Raw genomic sequence first — 18228 nt, forward strand, 5'->3', positions numbered from 1 at the left:
AACCGCATGTTTCAAACCACGCATTTAACCACTGAGCCATATAGTTCAAAAAATTAAATTCAAAAAATAACAAATGCTAAAGGTAATATTAGTTAATAATCAAAAGTGCACATTTAGCACGTGGATACGGTATACAGTACGTATATGGTAAGAGTACAACTGTATGGCTCGGTGGTTAAATGTGTGGTTTGAAACATGCGGTTGTAATCTCCATGAGTTCAATTTCAGCACATGGTGAGCTTTAAAATGCAAGATTTTAATAGCTATAACTGGACATTAGGATTTATATATAAAGACCAGCGAGTCACTGAGAGGGCGAAGCACTACAGGACTATTGGCATCCCAAAAGGCAGACTAGTTCCAAATGAGTTCCACAATATAAACAAGAACAACCAATAATGGCCTAATTGGGTGAGACTTACATGTACAGGCCGAGGTAAATCAGCAAGAACTTTAGTTAGAGTAAAATAATAATAGAGATTGCAAACATCATATCCAAACGTAGCAACTTTATCTGTTATACTCCTGCTGCGGATTTCATGGTAATGGTATATGACATACAAATAAAGGTAAACCTATATACAACCATCACTGTGACTTTACAGAGTAATTTGACCTTCTTTGACCTCCAATCTGCTGGTAACAGGTTGAATGGATTTCAGATAACCTAGCATCAAGGAACTAAGTGTAAAGGTGTCGTAACTGCTTTCCTATTACAGAGGGTTGCTATAATTATAATACAGCCGTATTTTGTAAGCTGAGGTGCACACAACATTGTAAATGATCATATGTATTTATATCAGCTCCTGTAGGACACTTGATCAAAATTTGTCATACTTTTTGACTGTTTTCTTTCACTAAAAGCACACACAGAAAATATAAATTGAAAGTTACAACCTACATTTGGATTTTTAAAGGACCAATACCTGGATCCATTGTTTAACATGCCCAACGTACTGGCTGACAATTCATCTCAATGATGTCTTTATTGAATGCAAGAAAATAAATTCCTTAACAGTAGATAGTAGAATGCGCGTTTCAATGCAATTACTATAATACTTAATACAATAATAATTTCTATAATCTAATAAAGAGTCTTATTTTCCAAAAATTAATATAGGATTAAGGTGATATTCACCTTAAATTGTACACTCAGTAACCTTGAGTCGATGTGAACCTTGCGCTTGCAAAGACACTGTCAGTATACTATTAATTAATTATTAATCCATGTATACAGCAAGAAATATTGTCGAGATGCTATTACCACGGCACATCATCCGTTTCAACCTCCATAGGTTCGTCCGAATTTCTCGTAAGCATGTAGTTATCCATGTCTATGCTACGGCAGTTAAGTATGGCATAGCGAAGTTTCTCAGCCATCACTTGCTCGCTGGTATAGTTGGGTATCCGAAGTTGGAAAAAGCAAGTTTGAGACGTAGGCAAGGAATCAGCAGGCTGGAAAAGAATTATACAAACTCGATTTAGACAGTTGCTAAAAGTCGTAAGAAAGCAATAAGGATAAAAAAGTACTGTATCAATAAAAGGTGCTAGTTTGCATAATACCTACAAAAAATTCAGAACTAAAGATGTTTTCATTACTTCTTCCTACGTAAACATGGTACGTTGTAGCATGTCAGATTTAAAGCAAAGTACCTGACTATTAATCGTGTGCAAAAATGACTTGATATCATCGACTTAAATCAGTGATTTGATGAGAAATTCTAGATCATTTGATGATTTGAAAACAATTTTTCAAAAGCATAGCTTCAATGTCATCAGAAACAGTCTACGAAAATGGTCATTGTGAATAAACTAGTCACGATAATTGTATGTTTACTTATCAGATAAATCAGGCAAAAGACGTTACTATCTAATCTACAATCAGGCTTTTGTCCAAAACTGCAAAATATAGGCGACATTAGCATCGCTTCACCTGTACAAGGGTTCAAATTGTCTTCTCATAATCATGAGGAGCTAGTTGAAAAATACAGCGCCACCCTCTATTTCAATGTCACCTCTAATACAATGCCATTATAAGGGAAGGGCTGAAAAGTACAGTTTCATCGGGTTCAAATAGAGGTTTTATGGTATTTGCTAACGTATGAGTTGTGTCGATCTGTCCGTCCATTTTCCCGATGCTATAGTTTGAGGTTAAAATAAAATGCTGGTTTTAATGAGACTCCAATTCATGACGTTCAGATTGGTAGACTGATACTCTAACACCAATAAACTGCTTTTAAGTGTTTCTGAATAACTGCGCAGCTACTTACTCTCTTTGCTATATCAGCATACATGATGACTTCTTATGGCAAGCTTGAATGTGCCTGTACTAGTATTCATAATAAAGATATTCCTATAGATGATTTTCTTTCTAAAGGGCGGCAAAACAGAAACCAATACTTTCAAGACTAAGTATGGGAATTCTCGTTATTCGAATCGAATTTAAGAACTTGTACCAACTTGTCGCTTTACCTCCAATGGAATTTCTTATGTAATACGAAGCAGAAGCTTTACATAAATTATTGACGTAGGACGGAATTCCATTTCAGGTTTAAGTTATAGGAGTGTCTTCTGTGCATAAAAAGAAATAGTTACAGAACTCATTATCAACATGTATCAAACATACCTTGTCTACGCGTATAATCTGTAGACGCTGCCCCAGATCTGTGATATTAACAGGAAGTCTTGACCGGCCGCACACAAATCGCAGAAATAAAATACGCTCAGCATTAGTAAAGGACTCCAGCGTATGCCAAAGCCACTGTATTAGCTTGTGACTTTCATCTATTTCTCTGTACCTGTAATGAATAGCATCATTGTAAGCTAATGTTAATGGAGCATGATACTACAGTAACCCTTTGAACCCTGGCTGTCTTCGTCAATGTGTGTCAGCATCCCTAGGCAATTTTTCAAACAGTAGGACATGTTGAAATTTCTATTAAATATATCTAAATAAGATCATAATTAAATAATTTTCAGTGAACACTGAAAAACAAGTCCAACAACACACAGCAAATGTAACCAAATACAAAAAAAAATTGTTTCAGTTTTTTTGTGCAAACCATTAAAATTCATACGGTTTTAACAAATTCCGCAAAATGTTTGCAGTGTCACCATATCCATGGTGCACACATTCATCATCTTTTTCTGACTCAAACTAATAAGCAAAATTATAGCTAGCATCACATAATTTTTCATTTGCATTTCAATCATCTTTCACATATTAATAAATGAGTCATATCGCATTTGTTCACGATATCATTCTAGTAAAATTCCTATAATAATGAAGGAAGTTGGTGAAGATATTTGAAAACGGCCAAAGTAGAAGTAAAATTTTGAGTCTAACACCCTATGCATGAATTAATTTGATTGGTTGGTGCTGTTACTTAGAAACAGCATTTGTGAACAGAGCCATGTAGATGCCGAAATACTGACCGTCAGGGATCAAAGTGTTTAAGATAGCAACAGTTTCCATGTTTGACTCTATTTAATAATTAGATAATGCTTTGTAGAATTATGAAAATATAATGAACTCATCTGGTTGACTGTTGTTGCCATGCTTGAGGCATATACCTACTTGGATACTTTCTTGAGAAGGCTGACAGAAATGTCCGGTATACCGCAGACGAGTTGTTCGAGCCTATCAGCTGTGTAAAGGGAGAGGATTGGCACTGGTATTATGGAAGCCATGCCCTGTCGTACTGCATTAGCCTGCAACAGGAAAACATTCAGCATAATTATTATAGCTAATCCAGTTCTATAGTTCAGTCTGTTACCAATACGGAACTCAGAGCTCCATGGTATTTCAGTATGAGTGAAAGTGAACCAACTACTACATATTCTTTGTTATGTACCAGGGAACATGTGGTATTTCTGCTTTCTCAAAGGTACCGACACTTTGGGAAGGCAAAAAGACCACATTTTGTATTCACACCTACATAAATCTTTGTACAAACGGTGTGAAATTTAAGCAAGCATTCGACTTAAAGCCTAAATCAGTTTTAACAGATAGCTTTGTAGTTTCTCAAAGCATTGGAATTTCATGCAAACAAGTGGAGAGGATGTTAAATATTACCAATCAAAAATGTGAAAACATAAAAATATATCAATTATATAAGTACAGACTCAACTAGTTTAGGCTGGGTAGGGTTTACATATCACAGAGCCTAGTGTTATGTTTTCATCTTAATTTGGTAGAGTAACAATAAAACTTCTTTTAATAATTTATTACTGCTTTATAAATTTAGTTTTGATGGATGTAAATCAACTTCATATGTAAAGGCCTGACTAAATAGGACAAGAGATTACCTGCAGGTGAAATTCATTTAACCTATATAAGAGAGCTCTTTCCACATACTCCTTCCTGTTGTGAAAAGTCAATTGTATGTCCTGGCCTCCAGCTACCACTGGCACATACTTGTTATCCGAGCCTTGGGCCTCAAAGCTTGTAAGAGGTATTACCTGTGCAGAGACAGTGAGCACAAAATATACTGCAGATAGCGTAACTGATTCCATAGCAATGTACAACTTTTATTACACACATGCATATTTATGTTAACTTAAAGGTTTACTTGCAACAAAATTCACATTACAGTTATTTGGTATCAAAAGATCCACCATGTCTTACTCTGTTGTGTTGTAGGTGCAAAATATGTGGAAATGTGATAACAAGCTCTTAAAAGCTCAAAAATGAACAGTTAATCGCAGCCATCACGAAACCGCCATAGATTAGAATCTCTTTCCAAAACGGCACAAATGGGACGTAGACGAACGAGATGGCTTCTGTTTACACTTTCATGCAACTTCATTCGTCGAAATATTTTCACAAATATACTTCACGCATTCAATAAAATCATGTCTATTGTTCTTATGCGTCTATTTCATCGTCATTGTAATGCTGTCACTTTCAGCACTAATATCTTATAACCTACTGTGAAAATTCGTTTAATTTTTTAACCTTAGCTCGAAGGAGTACACATGATTGTCTGATAAACATGACGAGGCTGTTGGTTACCTGTGATAATCAAAAAATGCTGCAAAAAATTATTCGCGCTGTTTGGCAGGAAGTATGGGTCACATGATCAGATTACGGTTAGACGATTAGATCAAGCCGAAACACAACAGTAAAGCAGCGAGCATCTATATTTGATACGGGGTCTTCGGTAAAATCCGAAGTGTTTGTCATAAACTAGTGCTACGATAAGTTTTATATTGAGCTTTTTATTGGCCTTTCAATTCAAGTGAGAACATCACGTGTCAAAACAATAACCAAATGGAATGACTACGTTAGAGAAATAAACTGATTCCGATCTACGGCGGTTTCGTGATGGCGGCGATTAACTGTTTGTTTTTGAGCTTTTAAGAGCTTGTAATCACATTTCAACATATTTTGTACCTACAACGCAGCAGAGTAAGACACGATGAATCTTTTGATACCAAATAACTGTAATCTGAATTTTGTTGCAAGTAAACCTTTAAAGTCAACTATTTTAAATAAAACAGAGGTGCTTTAATGATGCATACCTTGCGACAGAAAACTAACCGTCCAAACGACTAGTCGCAACTACCAAGTGTCACATTTAGTTTTGAGTTATAGCAAAAACTGAACTACCAAAAGTAAGTAGTGAGAGACGGTACCTCATGGAAGTTTTGTGGAGTAACACCATCCTCGTCGATATCTCTAATCCCCCTCATACTGCTCATATAAATTAAGTCTACTTCTTCGATATCCTCAGGAGTTAGAGAGAGCCCAACTAAAAGTTTCCATATTGCAGGAGCTAGATGCAGGTCAAGAGGCTTCTTGGTTCTCACAGCGACTCCCAGCAATATCCCAATGAACTTAAACTGCTGTAGGTGTAGTTCACTTGTCAGACTCGGGTTCAGCAAATACCTATAACAATAGGATCTACTGTATATCAAAGTCCCTAAATTGTGCTACAAAAAGTAGTGTAAACCAAAGCATGGGCAAAATGATGAGACACCAGAAACACAACAAATAGGTGGAAGGAGCTAGCGCAATGAGATGCAGTGCATACTCGGGATATAATGTTGATCCGTTCCAAGGTTGGCATCATATGGTGAAAAAATCGTATGTAGGGGTATAGAAACCATTGTAATTATACAATGCAAAATAAAAATGGTAAAAAGCGCCCAAAATCTTATAAAAATGCTGTACATATTGAAAATTAGTAACAAAATACGTGGTATGTTAACTTTAGTAACTATAGTTACCTACAGTAGCTGCATTGTATTAAGTGCACCTAGTGATTATGATCTGCGATACTGTAAAATGCAATATCATGTGTGTACCAAGTGCAGTATGTACGGTAAAAAGTTCTTACCTTTAAGACGTATGTATAACATAAAATTTCAGTTCACTTCAAATAAGTTTAGCTTACTAAACTCACACTTGAAACTAAGTTTTAATGTCTTTTAACCATTTTACTGAATTTCAACTTTATATCACAAAAATTTTATTCTCCATTAGTTCCTGTCTTCACTTTAACATTTAGCGTGTCTGGTTAAAACCTTTTTCAACCTAATTCAACAAGGCCGAGCGATGCAGTTATCAAAAGCGGCCTCTAACACACTTGACTATTTAATGGCCATCGAAAAGAAAAATGAAATTTTATTTACTAAACAGGACGTACATACTTTTAGAGTAACGTGACTTTAGCTGGTACATGTAGCGAGTAGAGCAGAGAGGAGGCAAAAACGTATAAATGCTAACTATGTTACTGTACACTTGAAAATAAATTTAATACGTAGTGAAATGGAATTTTTCTGCAAGCTTAAAGATGTTGTTTAATCCTGTCCAATTTTTTTGACTGGTTTTGGAATAAAGTTCAACACTTTTGGGTCATGAAAAGCAGAAATGGCCAGGAAGACACAGCTTTTCTGCTGGTGCAGAGAGTGCTCTAAGAAAACAAGCTAACTTGGTGCAATGTAGAAGTTAGCAACTTATCAATTATTGAGGATTATGCTTGCTGGTGAACTGTAAATGCTGGTGCAATGCAGAAAATTGCTAGCGAGCTAACGCTTGTAAAAGGATCCAGAAAAGGTTGTGTAGTAGTTTGTCTTGTATGAAATGTGCACAAGAATCAATGTAACATTATATGCAGAAGTTTGTACGTATTTATACCCTAGAAGGCAAGACTTTAGCAAGTTCTAAAAAGTAATGTGGATGCGCCAACTATCTTGAGTAGCTAGTTATATATGAGTTACATATATACGAAGATTTGTATTTACGTAGTAGAAAACAGGCCCTCCTGCAAAGACATGGTTAACTAGAAATTCCACTGTCATACAGCCCACGACCAAAGAGATGGCCAGAGATATTGGCAAAAAAAAGAAAGGGTACTGATGGTTGAGAAATGCAATATTAGCAGTCAAATGGCCCTGCAGTGCAATAGGATAACTGCAATGGTAGCTGTAATGTACTGGGTGTGAGTGTTATTATATACAACAAACAGCAATAATGAATGGAAAAGATGTTTATATTTTCCCCCTGCAATAGGAGAAATGCAATATTGGCCAATATTTGAAGTAAAATGCACTGATATTCTTAGAATAATCAATGTTATTAATATAGTAATAATAGAAAACCAATGCACAATTTTGTTTACATTTCAAAATGTCATAGGTAGCAATATCGAGAAGTTGTGGTATTTATATAGATTTTTAGAAAATTTATTTAAAAAGTGTTTGGTCATGACAAACAGCAATAATGAAAGGAAAATATTATACGTTTATATCTCTCCCTTGCAATAGGAGAAATGCAATGTTGGCCAATATTAGAAGTAAAATGCACTGATATTATTAGAATAACCAATATTGTTAATATAGTAATACAGCAATAATAGAAACCTACGAGCGTTCACGCGTCTGGAAGATTTCTGCAAACCGCAGCAAAATAAAAGCTGTTATAAAAGTGTTATAAAGCTATAGGCCTAATTTACTGTAATGTATGTAATTCAACAACAATAAAGAAATATGTTTATTATAACTCTGAAATGTAAAATTAGAAGTAAAATGGCAAGCTACTGTGTACTATACACAGTTTGAAAGTTGGTTGCGTTGAATGTAGAATGGTTTTGATAAGCGATCTTTAATAGAAAGCGAGTATGAGCATTCACGCGTCTAAAACTGTAGCAAAATAAAAAATGTTCTCATCATAAAGGGGTGTTGTAGTTCGGCCTTAGCTTGTACATAAGTTGCAAAGAATTTGGGCTAACGTTTTAAATAATGAAACCTTCGGTGATTGGACAAAAAACACAGGCTAATAAACTGTGTACCACAATTTCGTACCTGTAAATCGGCCTACGCCCCAAACGGTCTACGTTTATTACAGAAACCTTCGAATAAATTCGATTAGAAGTAAAAAATGCCATAGACTGATGAAATGAGCACGGTTTTCTCGTGAAATGCGCACTGCTAAATAGTTCTACTATCTGTCGCACGGCTTTATTGGCGTTTCAATTTTCGGTCTTAACTTTTATTAAACCGAGCTTTTCAAGCGTTTTGTGGCAATTTTCGTCCGAATTAATCTGTCTATTTGTGTATAATCCGATCAGATGGGTAAGTTTTAAGATAATACCGACGGTTTACAAAGACTTGGTAACATATTTAAATAGGTTTAAATGTGTTTTGTATCGTTATTATACTTTAACGACTTTACAAAACAATGCTTAAATTTGTTGATGAAATTTCTAGACATGGGTTCGTCTCACTGTTGATGAATAATTTTCGTAAGTTGTGTGCACATGCATTTATCATAAAAACTCCCACACTTCGCTCCGTTCGTTTGGTCGTGGGAAAAAGAAAATAAACATAAAATCAAAATGAAATAAATAGAACATTAAATAAAATAAAACATGAAAAACACGCTACACAACAAGGATAAAATAATGATATACATTATACATGCATTATACAGTATTGTTTTTATGTACCAGTCCACACCAGTAAATTAGACACTTGAAATTTTTCTGCCGATGTAGGTTTTTGTCTCTTCTACTTCCTTGCCACTACTAAATGGTTGCTCCACTTGAATGCTGATCTCTTCCAGTCCTAAGCTCCTCCTTGTTTGCTTTAACGAATTTCTTGTTTTTCATAGCAATAATCACGATTATTAATTGATTGCGACCATATTCCTTGGCAATATTAACAATACGAGCGCCTTCTTTTTATTTATTTATGACCTCTTTGTTGTCATAGAAATCATTTTTCCTTCATCTTGTAACGTTTGTATCGGTCTCAGATTCCATAGCTAATGAACTAAATATAGATACTTGTAGTTATACACGTATGCTGAATAACAGTTTGTAGTAAAATGGAGTATAACGCTAAAAATGAATATTTGCTCTTGCTTACGCACTTTTTATAAAAATACCCACGTGGAATGCTGACCTGAGAGAAGTCGGTCATCGTTTCTCTTTTAAACGTTGTGAAAGTGTAAGTAATAAGCACTCCGACTACCAAATTTGAACTCGAGCAAAAATTTTCTTGAATTCGTATAGTTAAATAAAATTCGTATGGCGAGGTCAAAATCTCACCATATTCAACTTTGTAAGGTGAAAAAATCGTATATCAGTGTAATCGTATTCTGAGGGTGCACTGTAAATGGAAAATTGGTATTTTTTAGCATAATAGTAGAGTTGACAGCATGAAAATCTTGGAAAATTTACTCTTGTGATACTTTCAAATGGGTTACAGATGTATAAAAAAGCAGTGAGGAGAGGCTCACCTGTCCCTGTTGTATCCAATATCATTGAGCGAGTTAGGTGTAGGAATGAGCAACTGTGCAACGCCAGACTCCAGTTCTTGACACATCTCTGTGATTGTGTCATCAAACACTCCTCCAGCATCATCCGCTCCCTCACCAACAAGCTTCACTTTCCAAGCTCTTGTTGGCAGCCTCAAATCAGCAGGCCTTAATTTTACAACTTGACTTGATATCTGTGTTATAATTGGCTTAGTTTTTCTCTTTCTGCAACAAATAATAAGGGAGTTTTATAAGGATAAAACAATAGACATAGAAACGCAGTTATGGTGTGACAAACACTTAGATGGTTTTAACTGAATTTGTATTTCAACAAAAAAGCTCAAATGCTAACTAAATCAATCTATGTAGATACTGTTCTAGCAGGGAAATATAATGAGCATGTGAGAGAGGGTGAAGGAGTCTTACAACTCTAATATAAAGCAGTGACATTAGTAATACATCCAACATGGCTGGATGCGGGCAAAAACATGTTAATTCCAAGAAGAACACATGATATGTCCCATACCATACCATAACTAGGTTAGACAGTACTGGTCTTCTACTAAGTTAGACAAGGGCAATGGGTAGACACTAGTGCTGTGACGATATTACGATATTTCGATATACCGTCGATACCACTTTCTGATACCGACCACGCCGAGTGCTTTCTGCCCAGATATCGTCGATATTTGACGATATCGGCGATAATATATACATGTATATACTACTCGATTTGATACCCGATTTCTCAAAGAATTATACTGGTACATGAATTCATTAAGGAGTTGTTTTCCCATGGCAGCTTTTTCTAGCAGGTAAGACAACTCCGAATAACATACCCGATATTTTGATATATCGGTTGGCTACGCCATCATATCGTACCGAAACGAATTTTTGATATCGTCCCACCACTAGTAGACACACATTAGTATTAGTTCCAGGAAATAGGCAGTCCCTTTGCTCTAACTCACAAGTGACCAGCAAGCTAAGCTCCTGAGAGTACATCCATGCTATTGAGTCTTTAACACTTTGAAGACAACAAGAAATAACTCGGAAATATGTTTTTCCACTGAATGCTACGCCCTTGTAAACTCGCACTCATAGTTTCGCTTTGTTTCCAAGTACAGTACACCCCTGCCATATGACATTAATTCTTTCCAGTGTTGGCATCGTCAGGCGAAAATGTCGTATAGAGAGATATAGGAACCCACAGTAATTACTAATGCAAACACCCTCTGTAAAAATCATCAAAATTTAATACACATACTGTACATATTAAAAATTAATAACAAAATGTTACACTAACCTCAGTGACTATAGTTACTTACAGTAACTTTAGTGTATTTAGAAGTTATGATCTGCAATAAAATGTAAAACTACTATGTACAGTACGTACTGTACGGAGCTCTTACCATCGAGATAAACGTAAAAAAACTTTGAATTTACATTAAATAAATTTAGCTTACTAAACACACACATAAAGCTAAGTTTTAGTATGTATTTTACTAAATTAAACTATAATTTTGTTGTCACCTTTATTTTTATTACCTGTTTCCAGTTTCCTTTTCACTACGACTTATAGCGAACAATTGTGAACTTATAATTGCGAACTTTTCACTTATAAAACATGGTGAACTGAGAGAGCGAGCATCATATATCTTGTAGGTATTGTATGAGGGATTTCGGTGAATAGCATATCGGTATCTTCGTTATTCTGATGTATGAAGAACACCAACCACCAATATTGAATTTCGAGAAACACTTTTGTTGATGCCGTGTTGCGAAAAAAATGTCATATGGGAGGGGACGAAAAAACATCGTGTTCCACATTGTAAGGCAAAAAATTATAAAATAGTGACATCATAATGCGGGGGTGCACTGTACTTCCGGAAGGTTACAAAATTTCGATTTCTTTGTGTAATACAGGATTTTAGTATAACTCCAAAATTTCAAGTCAATTGGATTATCGGTTCTAGAGACACAGTAAAAATACCGACGACACTTTTATTCAAACGAGAAATAAAAATGGTTGCTGCTAGAGCATCAGTTTCTACTGACACACTTATTGAAATTCTGAGTAATGAAAATAAAAACTAGGCAAGCTAACTAAAAAATCAAACTAAAAAGTTCCTTTTCAGCAGCAAGAGCTTTACACTAAATTATTTGTTTTTCTATTCTTAAAGATGTACCCACTCTATCAGGCTCTATCAGTTTACACCAAACATTGTTTCTTCAGTTACCTTTAAAACATCCCATCTTTGAAGAAAAATGAAATTAAAAAAAAATTGTGAAAAAAATTTGCTACATTTAACTTCAGTTTTTTGATTGAGTTCCACAAGCTTAGAGCTTCAATATGATATTCAGTTTAAAAAGAACTGTACTATTTTAAGTACTTTTAGAGTTGATTGAAAGTTGTTAGTTGATTGTGTATACATGGTTAGACTTCAGAGTATTTAGTGAACTTACCCAGTGCCAGCAATACGCTTCACGGTTATTTGTGGTCCAAAGTTCTTGCCCTGAACCATTGTTTTACCGATAGTCCTGACAAGAGGTAGAGAAAAAACTCGAGGCAAGAGGATTGAACGGATCGCTGCTGATGTTATGTGTTTTTCTCCGGAATTGAAGTTTCCAAGATCATCCTGAGTAAAATTCATCAATAGATAACACTAAGCATAAAAACCTACATATATCCACATACCGTAACACAAGACAGATATACGTTTACGAGTGGAAGGTAGCAGTGCTGGATGAAGCAAGAAGCACTAGGAGCATCTCACGTCATGGATAAGGCACTCAATAAAAACACAATTTTACTCTCTTACTCGTAGTAAAGATTATTAGAGCTATTACAAAAAGGGATAAAAGTTTCTGACTTGTTCAGGCTGTAGATTGAGGAGCCTCCAGTTGGAGTAAATCATAGATGAAAGGTTGCTAAGCAAGTGAAGACGACTTTGGAGGAGGTTCTTTGGAATCCCCTGCAGAGCTGTATACTGGGCTGGTACTGGATTAGTAACGGAATCTTCAGTAGAATCGCCTTTTAGTGCGACAGACCAGGCTGCTGAGTGACTCCTTCCTGCAGTAACCTTTTTAGACAAAATAAAAGTTGTGTAAACCCAGAGTTAAACGTGACAAAAACTACATGCATCTTCCCAGCAGGTGCAGCTAAGCATACAAATTAAATGCAAGATTGACAGTTATACCTTGCGTATGCCCTTGGTACTCAATGTCGTCACCAACTGCGGAGTGCGAACGGCGTTAGTATGTCCCAATCCAAGTTGCCCATCAACATTGTTTCCCCAAACAAAAACATCTCCTGTACTGCTCACAGCCAGGGTGTGCTCAGACCCGACCGCAATGTCCTCTATAAAGTGACCAGACAGAGTTTCGATTGCCTGAGGCTTGTTTGTGCATCGTACCGTCTCACCATGGCCTGTTAGACGATCTAAAACAGCGACAGACATTAACAAGTTAGTGTAACTCACTTCTAACTTAAAAATTCTAGCCAGATCCTTCAACTGTTGAAACTACATTAACCTAAAAAAATACAATAGACTATAACATCCTACAACATAAATAATCTGTTTCAGCAACGCCTGTGTTATAGGCGTTGTTATAGTACGTTATACGAACAGCTAGTCGCCTAATACAATACATGCAAGTCGCCTAATCCGTTCCAGGATTTTCCCAAACTCACCCCTTTGGCTCTTCAAAAAGAAAAAACTAAACTTGATTTAATTTTTAACAGTAATTGTGGTACTATTGGTTTGTATCGACAACTTTTCTTTTTTTATCACTTTCCCATGGTTTAATGTCCATGATTACAGCAATTTAACATTAAACTAAGGAAATCGCACACCTTCAATGTCGATCTTTTCAATTTTTTCTACACAGCAAGATCTACGCTGCAAAGAAAAAAGATTGCATGTCTAAAACAAAGTAAAACAAAAATACATTTTTACTATAACAAAAGTGGTGTCTGTCTGTACACCCTTTGTCCAAAACCAGCATTAGAGGTTGGGATAATACATAGATTTAAATGAAACTCCAACTCCTAACATTCAGATTGGTAGACTGACACTATAACACCTGCATCAATCGACCACCTTTAGGTATTTCTGAATACTTGTGCAGCTACTTATTCTCTGTGCTTTATTGGGATACCGGATAGTCTAGGGCCCTCATGGCACCCTAGAGGCCTAGACTACAAGGGTACTAGTATATATAACAGAGATAGTCCTATACACCGTTTTCTCTTCCAAGTGCGGCAAAAGATAAAATGATATTTGTAAGGCTAGCTACGAGATTCTCCCAATTCAAATCGAATTTTAGAACTTGCACCGACTTGACGCTTTACGTCAAATAGAATTTTGTACGCGGTTCAAAGCAAAAACAAAATTCATATTACAGTTATTTGGTATCAAAAGGTTCACCATGTCTTACTCTGATGTGTTGTAGGTGCAAAATATGTGAAAATGTGATTACAAGCTCTCAAAAGCTAAAAAACGAACAGTTAATCGCAGCCATCATGAAAACGCCATACGTAGGTTGGAATCCTTCTCAAAACGGCTAAAATGTGATGCAGTTGAACATGATGTGCTTTTGTTTACACTTTCAAGCAATCTCATTCGTCGAAATATTTTCACAAATATACTTCACGCATTCAATAAAACCATGTCTATTGTCCTTATGCGTTTATTTCATTATCATTGTAATGCTGTCACTTTGAGCACTGATATCGCAAAACTTAGCCTAAAAATTAGTTTAATTTTTTAACCTTGTCACGAGGAGAGGAGGTACATGTCATCCTCTGATAACCATGATGAGCCTGTTGGTCACCTGTGATGTTCGCAAAATGCTGCAGAAATTGTTCGCGCAAGTTGACCGAAAATATGGGTCACATGATAAGATTACGACTACATGATCAGACCAAGCTGAAACAAAACTGTAAAGTAGTGAGCATCTATATTTGATAAGGGCTTTACGGTAGGACCCGAAGTGTTTGTCATAAACTAGTGCTACAAAATGTTTTATATTGAGCCTTTTATTGGCCTTTCATTTCACATGATAACATCACGTTTCAAAACAATAACCACATCGAGTTGAGTATGTCATCAAAATAAAGAGATTCCAACCTACGGCCATTTTTTTTAATTGTTCGTTTTTGAGCTTTTAAGAGCTTGTAATCACATTTCCACATATTTGAACCTACAACACAGTAGAGTAAAACATGGTAAACCTTTTGATACCAAATAACTGTAACGCAAAATTTTTTGCAAGTCGACCTTTAAGATAAGTTCTTTACGTTGAGTGGAATATACGTTAAAGGAGGTATATGTTATAGGAACGTCTACTGCATAGAAAACACCCCGAATGGTGTTGATGCGAAGGGTCTTTATATGTTGCATATTTATTGTTAGCCTCTAAAATTCCTAGTTAGCTGTAAAAGCAATTGTTTTTGAAAAAAAGCGAAAAACAAAATACCTTGACCCCAAGTGTAGACAATTCCACCTTTACTGAGAGCAACTGAAAACTGTGTGCCAGCAGCGACCTTGGCTATTCCTACATCCATTAGCTTTGGAATAACAACTGGCTTTGTGGCAGCTGTAGTGCTGCCAATACCAAGTTTGCCATAATCACCATCACCAAATGACCAGACAAGATTGCCATCAGTTGAGAGTGCGAGAGAATGATTGAGGCCGCAGGAAACCTAAAAAAATCCTTTTGATAGTTTCCAGAGTGCTTTAAATTTTTCACACTTGGCTTTTACAGAATGAATGTTAATGTTAATATGAAATGTTAAGATGTTAATATGAAATGTTAATATGTTAATATGAAATGTTAAGATGTTAATATGAATCAGTTAGCATTCAGGGTTAACAAAGTTAGCCATATACCATCCTTTTCTTCCTTGGAATGTATTCTATTTGCTTGTTGGATCAAATTCAGCTTGACGAATTTTATTTAATAAAGATCTACCCCACCAACACCTACCTGACCAACTGGCCTTTCTAGTTCCTGAACCCTTTCTGGAATTTTTCGGTTTATGTTTGAACCATGGCCAAGTCTTCCATAGTCTCCGTTGCCAAAAGTGAAGAGAGCGCCAGTTGCTGTGACGACAGCACTATGTTTGTGTCCGCAAGATAGCTATTAGCACAAAAATAAGCATACATGAACCACATACAAATAATACAAAACCTAAATTAGCTCATGGCAAGAGTGAAATATGAACAGCTGGTTTTCTAAGATAATGGAAAACTTTCCAAATAAAAACTAGTAAAATATGTATTTATTTTATAAAAATGCCTGCTATGGAATTCAGAAACCTCTTGTCTATTTTATACTGAAGTACGATGAACTGCAATATGTTGCAATAGTTATAACCAGACCTTATTATAACTCTATACTAGCTCAAGTTTAGATAATCTCACTGCTTATATAGCAGTTAACAGATGACAACTGCTAGATGAGAACTGTAAATTCCGGTGTACCAGTCGACCCGGCGTATAAGCTGAGATGTAAAGTTTGGTTTAGAAATACTGGTTTTAGCTCAAATCATCTGATCGCCAATTATAGTTCACTAGGCATCAGAGGTGGGCGATGGGTAGCTCACTAGGCATCAGAGGTGGGCGATGGGTAGCTCACTAGGCATCAGAGGTGGGCGATGGGTAGCTCACTAGGCATCAGAGGTGGGCGATGGGCTGATGAAATGGTTTTATGATCGCTAATTATAGTTCACTAGGCATCAGAGGTGGGCGATGGGCTGATGAAATGGTTTTATGATGGCTAATTATAGTTCACTAGGCATCAGAGGTGGGCGATGGGCTGATGAAATGGTTTTATGATCGCTAATTATAGTTCACTAGGCATCAGAGGTGGGCGATGGGCTGATGAAATGGTTTTATGATGGCTAATTATAGTTCACTAGGCATCAGAGGTGGGCGATGGGCTGATGAAATGGTTTTATGATCGCTAATTATAGTTCACTAGGCATCAGAGGTGGGCGATGGGCTGATGAAATGGTTTTATGAATGAGCTTTAGTGAATACCACACGAAACACCCCATCGTGTTAACCCGCCTCACTAATAGAACTAAACTGCCTTTGATAATATGTACGTTTTTAACAGAAAAGTCATGCCGCAAGACAGATTTCTGTAAAGAATAATGATTCACGTACAAGAAAAAAGATGGACGAAGGATAGTAGATGTGTCAAATAGACCAAACTGTGGGCAGATACTATAAAAAAGCATTAAATTTGAAAAGAACACGCTATTACAGAAGAGAATCGTATCGATGACAATTTGCATAGCGAAGAATAAGACTTCGTGCATCGGAATGTGGAATGTGGACTTTGATTCATCTCATGTTGAGTAAGATTAACAGTATTTTACCGTTTTATAAATAAATCTCTATAAATATATATTATGTAATTATGATTTGCGATGGTTTTTTGAAGTTGAATTTTACTAGAATTGTGTCATGAAAACATGACTACCATATGAGTCGAGGATAAATTTTTAAGCTTGAAATTTGGTGTCAAAATTTTGACTCATAAGTCGGAATTTAGTGTAGGTGTGATAAATCATTTTAGCATTTAAACAATAACAGTATAAGAAGGTTAAATATATAGTACATCATAGGAAAGTACAATTGACTCTGTTTTACAGAACAGTTACTTGTACTCCAACCAGAACCAGTTACTTGGGTACTCTGTACCCATGTATTACCTACTTCCATAAACTGAATCTATTGTAACTTTTGGTACGCATTCGCATCAGTGTTCCAGTTTTCAAAATTTATTAAGAAAAAAAATCAATGAATGAACCACATTTAGCTTACAATAGAGTATGCTAATGTCAGATGGCAGATCTACAATCTTGGAAATGTTAGATTGTACTGCAACTTTAGTTTATTTGTAAAAATCATCAGTTTGAACATTCCTCTAGGTAATATCTGCATAAATTAGACCAATATACTGCCACTGGTTAAACACTACTTGAAATGAAGTTAACAATGATGAGATCACACACAAACATAACATAACAGAACTGTTAGCTACCTGTACAACGTCCTCCCCTTGGAGACTCTCAATATGCTTTGGACGTCTCTGTCGATCGCTATTGCCATGGCCGAGTTTGCCATAGTCTCCGTCTCCCCAGCTAAAAACCTCCCCACTTTCTGCTAGCGCAAGACTGTGGCCATCTGAACCAACTGAGGTGGCTATCTGGGTTATGACATAGCCTAGACAATGAACATGTGCATTAGCGATGGAGATAACCCTTTATTAAGGATGAATTATATTATTACTAGCAGTAATTTGTTTGTCATACTAAACACAAAACTAGCCAAATCTATAAATCTCATTGTTTGTCTGTCATCTGTTAATATGATTAAAGTCTATGAATGAAAAATCTGCTTCACACTGTTATTAAACTTGGAATCACCAGTTCTGCAGGAACGCTAGCT

The 18228-nt window shown here is 36.0% G+C and overlaps 1 protein-coding gene across 1 annotated transcript in view; it reads right to left on the bottom strand.

Moving 5' to 3' along the window:
* Positions 1-845: 845 nt before the first annotated feature.
* The window catches only part of LOC137390790 (probable E3 ubiquitin-protein ligase HERC1), a 171055-nt gene continuing 153672 nt past the window's right edge, over positions 846-18228 (bottom strand). Inside the window, exons 78-89 of the mRNA XM_068077107.1 lie at positions 17822-18003; positions 15755-15907; positions 15245-15470; positions 12964-13205; positions 12637-12846; positions 12230-12402; positions 9746-9988; positions 5638-5890; positions 4309-4461; positions 3578-3711; positions 2627-2798; positions 846-1455 (exon numbers count right to left, since the gene is read on the bottom strand). Of these exons, the coding sequence (XP_067933208.1) occupies positions 1261-1455; positions 2627-2798; positions 3578-3711; positions 4309-4461; positions 5638-5890; positions 9746-9988; positions 12230-12402; positions 12637-12846; positions 12964-13205; positions 15245-15470; positions 15755-15907; positions 17822-18003 (2336 nt within the window). The 3' untranslated portion in view covers positions 846-1260. The remainder of the gene's footprint in view (positions 1456-2626; positions 2799-3577; positions 3712-4308; positions 4462-5637; positions 5891-9745; positions 9989-12229; positions 12403-12636; positions 12847-12963; positions 13206-15244; positions 15471-15754; positions 15908-17821; positions 18004-18228) is intronic.

This window comes from Watersipora subatra, chromosome 3 (genome assembly GCF_963576615.1).
Source record: "Watersipora subatra chromosome 3, tzWatSuba1.1, whole genome shotgun sequence".
Taxonomy (NCBI): domain Eukaryota; kingdom Metazoa; phylum Bryozoa; class Gymnolaemata; order Cheilostomatida; family Watersiporidae; genus Watersipora; species Watersipora subatra.